Genomic DNA, 16,197 nt, shown 5'->3' with positions numbered 1-16,197 from the left:
CTTGCAATTGCGAGTTTAAATCTCACAATTCTGAGACATAAAGTCAGAATTGTGTGATAAAAAGTCACAATTACATTTATTTAGTGGTGGAAACAAGCTTCCATACAAATGACTTTCATTGTTTGGACAAAAAAAGTATTTGAAAACAGAAATGTAATTTTTGAGCAAGCTGTTCAGTTAGCTTGTGATTTACAGCACTTGTACAGCCATCAGTCACAGGTCAACCATTTTGTACTTAGTTCTGTGAGTAGTACTTAATGTAAGTTTTAGTGATATTGTAAAGGCCCTTCATTTAAAAATCCTTTTGAGAACAATTCAGTATGTTATCTGGCACACGGTGATCAGCATTGCATTTTTTGTGGGTATGTCACTAAATGCTGCACTTACCAACAAAAACGAATTAACAAAATCACTACATTTTGCACTTTATTACCGAAGTACTTATCTTGTGTAATGTTTTAGGGGCAACTTTTAAAAAAAAAATATGATTATATCACAACTTGCATCTTTTGAAAATCAATATCTTGTGTAGGAAGACAAATAACGAGACCTCCGTTAAGCAGGCCTCCCACCCAATTCGAGTGCAAAGATCTAGTTTTTCCTCAATCTAAGTGTATTTGTCTGCACTCTGTTAATTATTGCAAACTTCATCATAACCTTAGCTCTGCAGTGCCTGAGGCTGCCCATGCATACTAAAGTGTCACCGGTCACAGAGCGAGAGAGAGAGACAAACCCAAAGTGACAGGTTAAATCCAACAAGGTCATATTCATCTGGAAAGGCTGGTGAATAATGCAGAATCCAGACATCCATTTAGATCGCAAAGCTGAACGCCATAGCACTTTTAGGAGTGGAAAAAAGTGTCATATCCTTCTGTGGTTTATCACAATGTCAGCGGGCCTTCCTTCTGACAAACCAACATAGGAATCCCTACAATTTTGGGAAAGGGTGCTTCCAGGGATAATAAAAAAAGATGTTGTTTTCATGGAATTGTAAATAAAATAGTGATAATTTTAATTTATACCATAAATTATTGTTATTTTGGATGTAAAATGGGATATAATCTATCTTTTGTATAAGTTACCTTTGTAGTTTTTATTTAATGTGTCCCGAGTGCAAAAATAAATATGCATGTTTCGTATGCCTGTCGTGTTTGCTTTGTACACCATGGGTTTGTCACTAATGCCCTTTTTATTAATGATGCCATGCAATAATTTACACAGAGGTAAGAAGAGAGCAAGAGAGCGGGAATTTACAATGCAAATTAGATCATTCGGGAGACTCCAAAATTTGCTTGTAAAATTACCAAAGTTTCACACACAACCACAGCGTTTTATTAAACAGATATGACAAAGGGGAAATATGCAAACAAGCATGTATTTGAAAACTAGACAGACCTCCAAAACAACATCTGCTGAAGAGGAAAAAAGTGAAGGACGGAAGAAATTCGGCTCTGATGTTTTCTGCGTTGCTTAAATGCTTATCAGATAAAATGACTACCAGACGCAGAGTGGATGCACAAACAAAGCCTGTATTACAGGCCCCATGTGTAAGCCATTTCCCCTGTGTATGTATGTGTGTATGTGTGTGTGAGGCCCGCCTGCCCACCTGCAGATGTTCATGGTATGTGAGGTGAACACATTCACCGAGTATTACAATGCAACACAAAAATGAATGGCAAAATAAATACAGTTTATCAATGAGGTTTGTTACTGATCTGAATAAGTGATGCACTAATAATAAGTTAATGCATCTAATAAATTCATGGTGATTTGTTTGATTGGCCAATAAACGCAATCAGCCTTTACTCATTAAATAACCACATATAATAAAATCCACTCAGAAAGGCAAACAAGCAGTTCGACATTCATTTACATAATGCTGCTTTAGTCAGAACAGAAGCACTGCCGTATTCAACAAGCATGACTATGAATCCTATAGTGCCCCCTACTGGTATGGGTTATTAAATACATATTATAATTTTTTCTCCAGTATGACAATACAAAAGTAGTTGCATTGTTGTATTGAGTAAATGCACTGTTGAGTATTGAAGTTTTATTGAGGTAATTCAAACAACAGATTGTTAGATATCATGGTATCATGGTTTCAGTAGTGTTAGAAGACAAAACATTGAAATACACACCTACTTTCAGTTCATGTGTTGTCTTTAAAGGGTTAACAGTTAGTTCACCCAAAAATGAAAATAATGTCATTAATTACTCACCCTCATGTCGTTCTACACCCGTAAGACCGTTCATCTTCGGAAAACAAATTAAGATATTTTTGATTAAATCCGATGGCTCAGTGAGGCCTCCATAGACAGAATGGTACTTTCTCAAGATCTATAAAGGTACTAAAAACATATTTAAATCAGTTCATGTGAGTTCAGTGGTTCTATCTTAATATTATAAAGCGACGAGAATATTTTTGTGCGACAAAAACACCCAAAAACGACTTTTTAACAATATCTAGTGATGGCCAAATTACAAAATTCAAAACACTGCTTCAGAGCGTTATGAATCTTTTGAGTCGAATCAGTGATTCGGATCGCGTATCAAACCGCCAAACTCCTGAAATCACGTGACTTTGACGCTCCGATTCACTGATTCGATTCGTAAAGCTCCGAAGCTTCATGAAGCAGTGTTATGAATCAGCCATCACTAGATATTGTTAAAAAGTCGTTATTTTGTTTTTTTTGGGCGCACAAAAATATTTTCATCGCTTTATAATATTAAGATAGAACCACTGTACTCACATGAACTGATTTAAATATGTTTTTAGTACCTTTTTGGATCTTGAGAAAGGAAGTACCATTTCTCTCTATGCAGGCCTCACTGAGCCATCGGATTTAATCAAAAATATCTTAATTTGTGTTCCGAAGATGAACGAAGGTGGGTGTAGAACGACATTAGGGTGAGTAATTACATAATTTTCATTTTTGGGTGAACTAACCCTTTAACTTCATTTGCAAAGCATAAACATGTTTCAGTTAGCTATGACACAATAAAAACAAAATAGTAAGTAAATGAAGGGAAATAATTAAAGAATATACATAATAATAAAAACAAAATAAACATAATTAAATATATAAAAAAAAATAATAATAATCAACAATTATTTATGGCTAATTAATCTTTCTAACGTATTAGAAATGATTAAATAAAATTTTATAGATTTCCCCTTCATTTGTGTGACATGATTAGACAACAACAGATGGCGTTCTCCTTTAAATGACAATGACAATGTATCTACATTTTTTGTAAATCTACACAATATAGTGAACAATCCTTTTCCCACAAACAAGCTTCCACAGACACATACAAAATGGCTCAGACACACATATGGGCTTTAAGAGGCCAATAAAGAACACAATGTGCTTTAAAAGAGGGTAATAACAAACGTTTATCAAGACATCATTAACTTAAGGTTCTTTTATGCAAGTCAATGCCAGCTGTCAAGCTCCATAAGTTTTTTTTTTTTTTTTTTGGTGGCTGTTACATTTACTGAAAAAATCCAGTGTAAGATGATGCACGAGGTCTCTAATCTGGTGTGCAAAAGTTGGTGGAGTTTAAATATATCTACATTTTTGTAGTCCAACATAGATCCGCCGGAACTACAACTCGTCGCGTTACTGGTTTATGACGCAAGTGCTTTCGCAACTGAACTTGAGAGAAACATGGCGGTCTCCATCAGGACACTTGCCCTTAGATTTTTCTCCGATTCTACGCGAAATATTCAGCATGTTTCAGGGTGTCGAATCAAACATTTACGCTGTCGTGCTGGGATCACAGGCTGTCGCGGATATAGCGATAGCACAGAGGGCAGAAGTACGCACTTTGGTTTCCAAACAGTCCCAGAGGAGGAGAAAGCAGAGAAAGGTAACGTTAAGTGACATACATTAGTTTACATTAGAATTGTTTGACTACTCAAACGAGAATATAGGACAGTATTACATGATTAATTTATGTTTCCTGCTGGCTAAATTTCACATACATAAACAAAAATGTACTGGCTCTTTCTTTATTTAAAGTTTATGAAGACAAGTATAAGGAAACTTTCCAAAGCTATGTTTTTATATCAATCCTTTGTGTCCTTATAATGTGTAAAGTTATTACATTATTTCTTTTTTGTTACTCTGGCTACACGTTTTTATTTGCCTTAAATTGAATTTGCCTTTGAATTGTTGTTTACGTTTAATAATAAAAAAATAAATAAATTAAATTTAAATTTAGTCTATGATATTAGTGTGTGCTAAAACCTTTTCCACTAGCCATTATATTTCCATTTCTCTCGTTATTTTTCATCTGTCAGTGTATAAGGTGTTTGAAAGTGTGGCCAAAAAGTATGATGTGATGAATGACGCCATGAGTTTGGGAATACACAGACTGTGGAAAGACACACTGCTGCACATCATGAACCCTCAGCCGGGGCTACGGCTACTAGACACTGCTGGTGGCACAGGTAAATTACAACTATGACTTGTTCTTCATTTTATTTAGTTTCATTCATTTTACATCTATTTATCTAGAGCTTTATACAATACAGATTGTTTTAAAGCAGCTTCACAGTAACAAACTAGAAAATAACAGCAGTAATGCTGCCAAGTTCATCAATTATGAAACAAATAGGCCTATAATTTCAGCTGTAAAGCAGCCCTAAAAGACAATAGTGTCATTATTCAGCTCAGTTAAGTTCAGTGTTAATTTAATGTACTAATTGCTGTCTAAAAAGTGTTGTATTACTTATTACTAATTACTTTCTAAATCCCATATCAACCTCAACCAGTTGGAACAATACAAGGGTAGACTCGAAACTGCTCTTTTAATACAATCAAATAAATCATATAAAATTGCATGAATAAGAACTGACCAAGGTATTTAAAGCGAAAAGGTTACATTAAAAAATATACATTTTAACATTAGATGTTAAACCCACTATTGTTTTATATAGAATTGTTCTATAGTCTATACAGTATTTAAAGGGATGGTTCACCCAAAAATGATGTTCCAAACCTGTATGAATTTCTTTCTTCTGCTGAACACAAAGAAGATATTTTGAAGTATGACGGTAACCAAACAGTTGACGGACCTCATTGTCGCCTGTCAAGAAACATAATGTCATGCAGTGGAATCGAAATGTTTTCCAAAATAATATTTTACACATTTTACACATAATAATGATTTTTCACAAAATAAATTGTGTCCTCACCCATGAAAATATATAGCTGCCTTTTAAATTTTAGGATTGGGATGATCATATTTTGGGTCCGTGGCATCTGAAAGATTGAAAGCCCCAGATTTTCAGATATGTGCTATTTTGCTGTAGGTGACATCTCTTTTCGCTTCCTGGAGTACACTCGCTCAATGTATGATCGTCAGCAGCGGCTAAGAGCGAAATCCCATCAGACACCATCGTGGCAGGACATCACCGATCATTATGTGTCCGACGATGCAGGGCCTCCACGGTCATGTGCTGTGGTGTGTGACATCAATAAAGAAATGCTCAAAGTTGGAAAACAAAGAGCGGAGAAAGCAGGAATCACTACAGGTACGGTCATCTTTAACCAGTGACATCTATCATGCATTTTGTTTAGTGAAAATAAGGTTGATTTCATTTCACATGTTTGCAGGTCTGTCATGGGTTGTAGGCAATGCAGAAGAGCTTCCATTCGATGACGATCAGTTTGACATATACACTATTGCGTTCGGCATCAGAAATGTCACCCACATAGAGCAAGTAAATACTCTGCACTTCACATCAGTTTGATGAACAGGTTAAAACTAGCCACTGAAATAAATAACACTACTGAAAGTCATTTCTGTCCTAATCAAAACTTGGAAATGTGGCCAATATTGCTCTGCTACTTGATCTGTATGTCTCGATATCTAATCTAAAACATTACTGCATTTTATGTTGTTTTCATTTATTCATTTCCATATTTGAAGAATTATGTGTTTGAAGTCTGTTGGCTAGTTATTGATGTGATGATGATGAGATATTGAGTTGATGTCTCTGTTGCAGGCTCTACAAGAGGCTTTTCGTGTCCTTAAGCCAGGTGGAAGGTTCATGTGTCTAGAATTCAGCAAAGTGACCAACCCTCTTCTCGCAAGGTCATTGAACCAGTGTTGTTTTAGTATCATTGAGATACTATTACAGTTTTTATTAATATTTTTAATTCATTTTCATATTTCCATTTTAATTAAAATTTTTATTTATTTTGTTGTGCGTTTGTCAGTTTTATTAGCTTTTGTTTATTTGTTTTTCAGTTTGAGTTATTTTTGTACATCAAGTTAAACTGAATTAAAATGAGAAATGTTGCCTTGGAAGCTAGCTGAAATAAAATAAGCTAGAAAGGTTTCATAAGAATGAACAATAATTCCTCAGCATTTATTATTTTAGTTAATGTTAATTTCAACATTTACTAATACATTATTAAAATCAAATGTTGTATTTCTTAACATTAGTTAATGCACTGTGAGCTAACATGAACAAACAGTGAACGACTATTTTTATTAACTAACATTAACATATTAATAAATACTGGAACAAATGTATTTCTCATTGTATGTTCATGTTAGTGCATTAACTAATGTTAGCAAATGAAAGCTTAAGGTGACGATACATAAGGCAATTTTTTGAGCAAATGTTGTAGAGCAATGTTTTGGGCACTTTCCCATTGAGAATGGGCAACAAATTTCGATTTGAAGTATCCAGATAGAAATTTGTTGCCCATTCTCAACAATCGGAAAGTGCCCAAGCAATATTGCCTGGTAACATTGGCCAAAAAGTTGCCTGGTGTATCATCACCTTTATGTAAAGTGTTACCAACGTTTTTTTTATATTTTCAGTTATCGTTGGCTTTTATGGAGCCCCTAAAGGGACATGATGGTGGAAAAAAATATGAGATGAGAGGAAAAATAACAAGTCAATGCTTACGAAAATACTTTGCGTTCCCCCGAGAAACTTCGATCGCAAACCCTTTGACTCCTTTGCAGGCAAACTCAAATCTTCTTTGGGGAAAGCAAAGGTTTTTGCCAAGGAAAGCAAAGGTTTTTGCAAGGGGATGCAAAGTTTCTTGGGGAACACAAAACTTTTCTCATTTTTTCCATCACCATATCCCTTAAGGCTAGGGCTCTGTATATATTTTGTAATGAAAATAAGTAATGAAAATGTTTTATTATTATTATTGTTGTTGTAGTTTTAGTTAACTATAATAACCCTGCATTGAACATTGTTACAGTCTATAACACTGTTGTCTTTGAGGCACTATTCTTTGAAAACGCTTTAGAATAATGTATTGTATATTGTGCTATACCAATAATGTTGATATTACAAATTTTGGTTATCATAATTAATTAATTCATTTTTTAAATGTAATCTTTTTTATGTTTTAGAGAGGGTATACACAATGTGTAGTATGTGAATTACTCCATGAATTTTTATTTATTTATTTTTGCAGGCTGTACGATACATATAGTTTTCAGATGATCCCTGTGTTGGGTGAAGTGATCGCTGGAGACTGGAAATCATATCAGTATTTGGTGGAAAGCATCCGAAAGTTCCCAGACCAGGTAACAAAAACAAAACCCACAGTCCTGAGTGATACAGCTATTTTATAGGCATGAGAGACATTGCACAATAAGTGCAATAGCAATAATTTCCTTGTAGCTAAAACCCAGTCTTTGATGCAAAGTTTACATGTCTATCTTCATTTTGCCTAAAATAAAACCATGTTGGGTCTTGGTGTCCTATAAGGGTGTTGTTTCATCACCTAGGGGCTTCATTTTTATATTACTTTAAGATTTCATTGTTTTTCTTTATGTGAAAGCCACACTGAAACCTTGTCCATGCCTATATTTTTTGCAACTTTTAAAAGACTTTTGTAGTGATTTTCCAATACTTAAATTACAAAAAAAAAAGAAAAAAGAAAAAATGAACTATGGTAATTTTGCTAAAGCAAAGAGTGAAATAAACCATTTTCAGTATTGTATGAAAATGAATTATGAGAAACCTCTATAATACTATGTCTTCCATAGGAAACATTCAAGGAAATGATTGAGGATGCTGGCTTCTTCTGTGTCCAGTATTTTAACCTGACCGGAGGAATCGTTGCCATTCATTCAGGATTCAAGCTCTGAGTGTCTACCACACATACACAATGAGTATCGCTTTCTCTCCAAATGAACTCTGACAAGAAAGAGTGCTGTTCTACAAACAAAGTGAGGACAGTAAAATCAGAACACTTGTGCAACAGGCACTGGGTCTTAGGAAACTCAGCATGAAAAGTCCTTTGTTCTGTTGGTATATGGAAACACATTTCACCCTTTGAAGTGAAAATGGAAGAGATTAAAATGTTCTTTAAAGTGTTGTGGGTTTGAGTGATATGTTTATCCAAGATATTGAAAATGTTTAAAGCTGATGAAATGTGAGCACTCTTTTTATTTGTTCAAGCTGGACAATGTGTTTGGTTTTTGGTCACTGGGAAGCACATGCTGACCTAATAAAACAAAAAAAGACTAAATGTTTTATTTTATATTACAAAATGTAAACTTTGTAATGAACACTCCCAACGAATTAATCAGCATTATATGAATGATGTGCGAGTTCTAGCGCTGGTCTCAATCTGATCCACACACTTTATTAATGGAATTGGTCCATAACATGAAAAATATCCCTGTGATGTGTTTGTGTGTGCTTGGTGAAAATGAAACAGTCAGTTGTTTTTACTTTAATAAAACCATATATTTTTTAAGATCTTTGTACACTTTGTTACAAAACTGTACTAAAATTTTAAAATCAGTTTTTGGTCAGAGAATATTTAATCGTCTTGTGTGCAATTACCATGTATTTACAAAGTCTCTTATTAGTGATCTCAAAAAAAAAAAAAAAAAACCTCAGACACTCTGAACATAAGACATGGCTTAAAGATAAATATATTAGTCAATAAATATTCAGAGAACATATTTCCATTTATGAAATGTGCTGCTATACAGATACAGAAATATACACAGATCAAACTCTAACCTTTAACATTTGTAAAATGATAATGGAGAAAATAATTATATCTTTAAAAAAATTAAAAAATATTAATTTTTGTACACATTTTCTTTTATACAATCTTAAGTGCTACAAACAATACGAAATATTAAATAGTGACTCAAGTACCCAGAAAAAATGCTATATTTGCAGTACATATTTCTATGCAAGGCAAGAGTAGATTCTCATGTTACGGCACTGTTTTAGTCTATGTATAAATAAAGTTATTTTAAAATGACCGCCTGTGTAAGCTGTATGGGTACATTTCATAGAAACAGTATAAAATACTCTGTAAAAACAGAAAGGCATGATGATATGATGGTGTATGTGTAAAGCATGAGTGCAATGTGTAGTTATTAAAGGTGATTATGCGATTTTTGATGCATATAAATATATATACCACTGCATTCCAATCTCTTTAAACCATTATACTTTGGTGTCTTTCTGACAAACTGCTAGCTTAAAAAAAGGAAAAAGAAAAAAAAAAGAGCAACTTATTAGGGGTCAAACACTAGACATCCTACACCTCTAACCCTAGAGTAGTCAGGTACTAATTCAACCAGTGGTGTTTTGACTGTACCCTGGAGACAAACTAAACTTTGGTGTGATATACATGTAGCTCAGTAGTCTCCACTGACAAGTATTTAAAAAAAAAAAAAAAAGAAAAAAAAGGAAGCTTTTTTTTTTTTTAAATGGTCTGTTCCTGTACTATAAAGATAAAGGCCCTGAGAGAGGAAGAGAAAGAGGGAGATGTACATATTCAAGTCCGATTTACACCTAGCTAAGTTGTCGGTGAGAAATGACCTCAGCACCTGATGTGCACTCCCTCCACGTGAAGTGTTCCATTTTGGTTTTTATTTCTCTAAATGAAATAATTTAGTTTACTGAGATGTACGTACATGCTGTATGACTTCTTACTGCTCGCATGCAATTCTGAATGAAATATACGTGTAAAAAGAGCATTCAAATCATCTTAGCGCTAATAACGTGGAACTTAGACAATCTAAATTGTCGTAAAAACGTAAAAGTTAGTCATATACATTTAAAGACATTTTCCCTGGTCCTAGTCCAATCAAGAAAGCATTCATGTAATGATGCTCCGTATGACTCACATTTTTGAGTTTGTGTTGCATGAGGAAGTATGTGAAATTCAAATATAGCTGTTATTTAGCTTTTGCCTTCTTAGCTTCTATAACCATTGTGTTGATGTGACAGATTCTGAAGGCCACAGGAATGAACAAGATCAACACTGGAAAAAAAAATAAAAAATTGTACAATTGTAATTTCTTAAAACGCAAACCATTTCTGATAAGTACACTCCAGAGTTTTGACAACAACTATTAAAAAGTTTAAAATTTATTGATTTTCAAGAGCCTGTGCTGTTTTAGGGTCTCCTATCAGAGCCCTGATCTATCATAAGATGCTTTGCTGCCCCCTTGTGTTTCAGACACGCCAGTACACTGTGAGGGAAACAGTGCTCTCGCCTCTTCGTCTTGAGGCTGCTGATAAACTTGACCTCTACATTGTCCTGAGGTGAAAAATAAGTCACAATTCTCCTCAGAAGTCCTCTCTTCCCTCTCTACGGTAAGTCTAGGAGGGAGCAAACATGTTTGTGGTTCTGGACCCAAGCCTAATTCACAGTCTGTATCCTCAGGAATTATGGGTATTCGCTGTGCTAGCTCACAGCAACCCTGTCCCATGCAGCCGTCACTGTCTGTCTGGGCGTACTGTACGTTAACTGAACAATCTTCAGCGTAATTACTAGCACTTCCCCGGTGTACAGTCATCTCTGTGTAAAAGCAGCATGGCAGTCCGTCATAGCTAACATGATCTGGCGACGGTAGCTGCTCAGTGCTAACGCTATAAAAGTTCTGTGGGGAAGCGACCGCTTGAGACTCTGCGGCCCACCTGCAGCGTCCTCGGTCTTCTCCTTCCTTACCTTTACGTTCTAAGTTTAATTTAGGTACCTCAAAACAGCAGTTGCAAGCTACCCCTTGCTCTCCACAAGGCTTCACAGAGCTGTGGCTCCTTTCTGGCACAGAGCCCTCTAGGGGCCCGGCTGAGGTAGTGCTAGTAAGTTCCCTGGTTTCCACTGAAGAGTGGCTACTACAGTTGGGCTCCAGGCTGCAGTTAGACAATTGGTCCCCAGAAATGTAACAAGCTCCAACTGGAGGTTGTAGACAGTCCATCATCCCTGATACTGGGGCCGAAGTGTCATCAGCTGGAGGGGCGGCAGAAAACACTGTCCCAGCCTCCCCAGCCGATCCCCGACACGGACTCTTACTGCGGTACACGTAGGGATCATAGTCACTGCTTAGCGAACTCCGGAACGTCGAGCAGCTTCCATACACGCCCTGGTTGCTGACTTCCGTACAATCCAACATGGAGTCACTTGAGGAGCAGTGGCATTGACCCGAACTGCTGCTGCTGTCACTTCCAGGACAGTCCGCAAGGTAACCGCTACACACGGACCGGTGCCCGTGGTAACAACTAAGTCCTGAGGTGCTTCCGGAGTCACCCAGACGGGAAGAGGAAGCCGGTGCCATGTGCACCACAGTAGGATACAAAAGTCCTGGCTGGAAGGGTCGACTGTGACCTTTGTGGAGTCCATTACCAGGCTGGCCTTCAGGTTGTGGAAAGGTCAAGCCCTGAAAATAGTAGTGCTGGTACATGGTCTCGTACTGGGAAAAGCAGGCAGCACGAGAAAAGTTGCGTCCATGGAATTTGGGTCGTTTGAATGTATGGGTTTGTGGGTAAGCAGGGCCACGATGCTCCAGGCCACAATGGTGCGGGTTTAGCGTGTGGTCCAAATGGAGGGCAGGGTAACCCCGTATAAAGGAAGATTGTGAAGGATAGAGGCCCTGCTCAGGGTGCTGGTCCACTGTTAAAACAGTGATGGGGTTGCCATGGGGGTCCATGCTGGTCCTTGTAGGGTAGGCCGTCACCTGCCCAGCTCTGTGCACCCTTCCTGGATAATGAACAGGGAGGACGACTCTCTGCTGGCGGCTGTGGACTGGGTTTCCTGGATCAAGGCAAACAGCGCCTGGGTTTCCCTTTTTTTGTTCTGGTAGAAAATACAAATGCACAGTTCAAATGATTTATTATTTATTTAGACATATTTGTCAGTTTGAGTCAGTTTCTGATGCTCACCAATAATGTTGTGCCTGCAGTGTGGACAAGTGTGGTGCTGAAGTAGCCAAGGGTCCACACATTTCTTGTGAAATCGGTGTGCACAAGGGATCACCCTCAACTCCTGCAAGTGTGGAGAAGATTTGTGAGGTCAATAGGTCTCGTCTTAACATTGTTGTGGGCCTTCCAGTTATTGCAGTGACATTTTGAAGCTTCCTGGAATGCAATATTTGCAAACCCCAAAAAACAGGGTACCATTTTATGCTTTTACCAAGTCACAGAGCTGTTTTCAAGTAACCCATGCTTTAGATCAGGGGTGTCCAATCCTGCTTCTGGAGGGTCCTGGAGAATTTAGCTCCAACCTACACCAACACACCAGCCAGGAAGGTTTCAGTAATCTGGAAGACCTTGATTAGCTTCAAGCTTGTGTTTAATTAGGGTTGGAACTAAACTTTACAGCAGGGATGTCTAAACTCTGTCCAGGAGGGCCACTGTCCTGCAGAGTTTAGATCCAACTTAACTCAATAAACCTGCCTGGAAGTTTCTATTATGTCTAGTAAGACATTGATTAGTTCAGGTGTGTTTACTTGGGATTGGAGTTACACCTTGCAGGACAGTGGCCCACCAGGAGCAGGATTGGACACCCTTCTTTACAGGAAGGTGGCCCTCCAAAAGCAGGATTTGACACCCCTGCTTTAGACATTTATGCTAAAACACCACATTGTGCAATGTGAACTGTAGATGGCGCCACCGTCACACAGCTTGTCAGTGCTCAAGATGCTAAAAACTCTCATACTAGTGCTCACGGGACTTTACAATTGCAATCAGCTAATGACTTATAAATGATTCTCAGCCTTAAACCTAAAGCTACTTCCAATGCTTCGAACTCAGCTAAAGTGTCTCAAAATCAAAACATTCTCAACCCCTTTCTAAGAGATGAACTCCTGTGCTTTCATATAGAAAGCCTAACTTCACAGATCTCACCCACAGAAGTCATTCTCTGTCCCCAAGCATGACTCATCCCCCCCTCCCTCTGCCTTTCCACCCTGCTTTTGTTGCCTTTCTTAATCATCACAGACAAACCCTTTGATGCCATTGAGCCTTTTATATCGCCACTTCCTCTGTGCATCTCAGACGCCTTGATTTCTTTGTTGTGTGCTTTTTTTTTTTTTTTAGCATGACACATAACCGCAAAGGCGAATAAAAAAAATGTCACCAGTGTTAGTCTTCATATACTTTCAGACAAAATAAGCACAGGGAGGCCAAAACAAGGATGTTTAAGACAACAATATCAAGAACCTCAGAAAGGTCCATTACTGAATAAACCAAATCAACCAAAATAAATAAACTAGAAAGCATGACTAATTTTCCAGGGTCATGCAATAGTGGTTTGGCATATTCCTTTAATCTGTTAGCCTGTAATTTGGTTTTGGAATAGATATTAAAGGACCAACAAAGTGAGTAAATTTGGCCAGTGTGCAACACCTTTTTAAATTGTTTTTTTTCCCCTTCTACAAGCTTTTGAACATTTCTGAGAATAATTACCTCGCCATCGATGTATTTCTCAAGGCATATGGCACAGTCTGATGTGGAACTACTGCTCACTGAGTCTGATGCTCCACAGCTGGCCTCACGTTGACCCTTGACCTTAGCCTTGAACTTGCGTGTTTCCATCTTCTCCAGGGCCTGAATTGCCATCCGGTTCATGGAACTCTGACAGGTGGGGAAACAATTATGTACAGAAAGCATGTCAGGAATGGCATGAAACAAACATCTTAAAATTATACATTGACATGAAACAAGACAAATTGCATGAGGTCAACTTTTAGACCTCAAATTGAATTGTTACCGTGTAATTGAACCCGTATCAAACTGCATTGTAGAGCCTCACCTGGCTGCGTCTTTGCTTGAGCTTTATCTTGATGAGGAGGATGAGGCAAACCAGAGACACCACAACGAAGAACGCCAGGAAGATTCCCATATCAAAATACTCTGTGGGCTGTAGTAGACAACAACAGGAAAATGTCAGAACATTTTGAAGATAAGGTGTCAGCGAAAAAGCTTACATACAATTAAATTACAAACGTTACATGCCATAGTAAAATACAACTTTCTTTGTGGGACGCTCAGATGTGATAACACAACAGCCAAGCACAACATGCCATTGAAGGCGTACTTTAAAGGAGATTTAGAAGACTTAAAGGGATAGTTCACTCAAAAAATGAAAATAATCCCATGATTTACTCACCCTCAAGCCATCCTAGGTGTATATGATTTTCTTCTTTCAGATGAACAGAATCTGAGTTATATTAAAAATATCCTGGCTTTTCCAAGCTTTATAATGGTAGTGAATGGAGCTCGAGATTTTGAAGTCCAAAAAAGGGCATCCATTCATCATAAAAGTAATCCATACGGCTCCAGGGGGTTAATAAAGGCCTTCTGAAGCAAACCAATGGGTTTTTGTAAGAAAAATATCCATATTTAAAACTTTATAAACTATAATAACTGGCTTCCACCATACTCAAGTCTAGTTCTGGCGAAAGAGTGACCTCTGACACGACGCATTATGTATTGATGAATGCGAAAGTGCAGAGGATAGAGCAAAAATATTTTTTACAAAAGCCGAGTTTTTCTTACAACTCCGACTGTGTTAGTTTGAAAGAAGATAGTCATATACACCTAGGATAGCTTGAGGGCGAGTAAATCATGGGATAATTTTCATTTTTGGGTGAACTTTTCCTTTAACTTTTTACATAGTTTTATACCATGCAAAACCTGTAATGCTAATTAAAGCACTGCTTAAAAATTTATATAATTTTTTATTAAGTATTATATAATTAAGAAAAAAAATCAACTTTGTGACACAAAGTTCACTAATGTATGTTTTATTGCATGCAATATAAGTGTGAACTCTCACCCTTGGTGGTCGATGTTGGATTCTGGCTCGTGCAACTTTTTGCTTATTGACTATGTTCATCAGTTTAACCGCATCTGCTCCTTTGACATAGACCACCGGCCTCTTTAAGGGGTCTTCTGAAACCTGGTTCAGCTAGCGGAAAATAATGAGAGAAAAGACAGTATGAACTTGAGAGAAAGATTTCAAGCTCTCATGCCAGACCACTTAATTAAATGACACAGTTATTTAGAGTAAAAACTCAAAAAAGCAGCAACAGCACCAAAACCCATTACACTGCTATGGCTTTACATCTAAAGATGCACTTAAAAAATACATGTAATTATTTTAATGAATAACGTTTCCAATCATTATTCAATCTGCCCAATCAACATGAACTCGGTTGCTGGGGAAAAGCTCTCCCCGACAACATACACCCATGTGAAAAAGCAACCTATAGAGTCCAGACATGGAAACTGTGGTTGGCCTTTTTTCTCTATAGAAGGGGAAAGTAGCAGTAAACCAATTGCATGTTGCAAATGTAGATGCTCAATTTAGCCTTGTAGCTCCCTCAGACTACAGCTCCAGTCTGTAATTTGAAAAACCTGAGGGAAATACCAGGGATATTCAAGCCTCTATTTCTCCCTCTGTCGTCATGTCTCTCATGTGAAATATGGGAAGTTGAAAGATAGTCATTTAAGCGTTCTTTCCCCCCTCTTATTTTTCAGGTCTGTTGGGTTTTCATTCAAGAAAAGAGGCACAGACTCAGGGAAAACCTCCCGCTTTCTCTGTTTACACATTACAATACGATAGAAATACAGGCTCTAACAGCACACACACATTGTAGAGACGTCTTTACAGTTTGTGCATTTTTATCTTGACAATTTACAGCATTCACTCGTCTGCAATACATGGAATAGAATAATGTTTCACAGACGTTGTGACTTTAAAAAAATCAAAGACATTTATTAAACGTTTGTACACAAATATAACAAAAGAAAAACTTGTCGCCATGATCCTAAGGTGTTTCTGTGGTAGCTGTTAGCTATATGTGCGGTTTCTAGGGTGTTGGTTACTGGCCCAACCTCAAGTCTCTGAAAAAAAATCTAATTTAAGTCTATGGGATTTTCAACACACTTAG

The 16,197-nt window shown here is 37.3% G+C and overlaps 2 protein-coding genes across 3 annotated transcripts in view; one reads left to right on the top strand and one right to left on the bottom strand.

Moving 5' to 3' along the window:
* The first annotated feature begins 3,633 nt into the window (after positions 1 to 3,633).
* On the top strand, positions 3,634 to 8,750 carry coq5 (coenzyme Q5, methyltransferase). Its single transcript, XM_048188948.1, has 7 exons — positions 3,634 to 3,876; positions 4,310 to 4,459; positions 5,324 to 5,545; positions 5,628 to 5,734; positions 6,020 to 6,108; positions 7,458 to 7,569; positions 8,035 to 8,750. The coding sequence occupies exons 1-7, from the start codon at positions 3,675 to 3,677 to the stop codon at positions 8,134 to 8,136; spliced, it is 984 nt and encodes a 327-aa protein (XP_048044905.1). The 5' UTR covers positions 3,634 to 3,674; the 3' UTR covers positions 8,137 to 8,750.
* A 1,624-nt stretch (positions 8,751 to 10,374) lies between these two features.
* znrf3 (zinc and ring finger 3) overlaps positions 10,375 to 16,197 on the bottom strand; it is an 86,965-nt gene continuing 81,142 nt past the window's right edge. For both annotated transcript variants that reach the window (XM_048188946.1, XM_048188947.1), the window contains exons 4-8: positions 15,081 to 15,212; positions 14,055 to 14,162; positions 13,709 to 13,876; positions 12,185 to 12,287; positions 10,375 to 12,098 (exon numbers count right to left, since the gene is read on the bottom strand). In XM_048188946.1, the coding sequence (XP_048044903.1) occupies positions 10,432 to 12,098; positions 12,185 to 12,287; positions 13,709 to 13,876; positions 14,055 to 14,162; positions 15,081 to 15,212 (2,178 nt within the window). In that variant the 3' untranslated portion in view covers positions 10,375 to 10,431. The remainder of the gene's footprint in view (positions 12,099 to 12,184; positions 12,288 to 13,708; positions 13,877 to 14,054; positions 14,163 to 15,080; positions 15,213 to 16,197) is intronic.

This window comes from Megalobrama amblycephala, linkage group LG4, assembly GCF_018812025.1.
Source record: "Megalobrama amblycephala isolate DHTTF-2021 linkage group LG4, ASM1881202v1, whole genome shotgun sequence".
Taxonomy (NCBI): domain Eukaryota; kingdom Metazoa; phylum Chordata; class Actinopteri; order Cypriniformes; family Xenocyprididae; genus Megalobrama; species Megalobrama amblycephala.
Note: the sequence above shows the minus strand (reverse complement) of the source record. Positions and strands in the feature narration are given on the sequence as shown.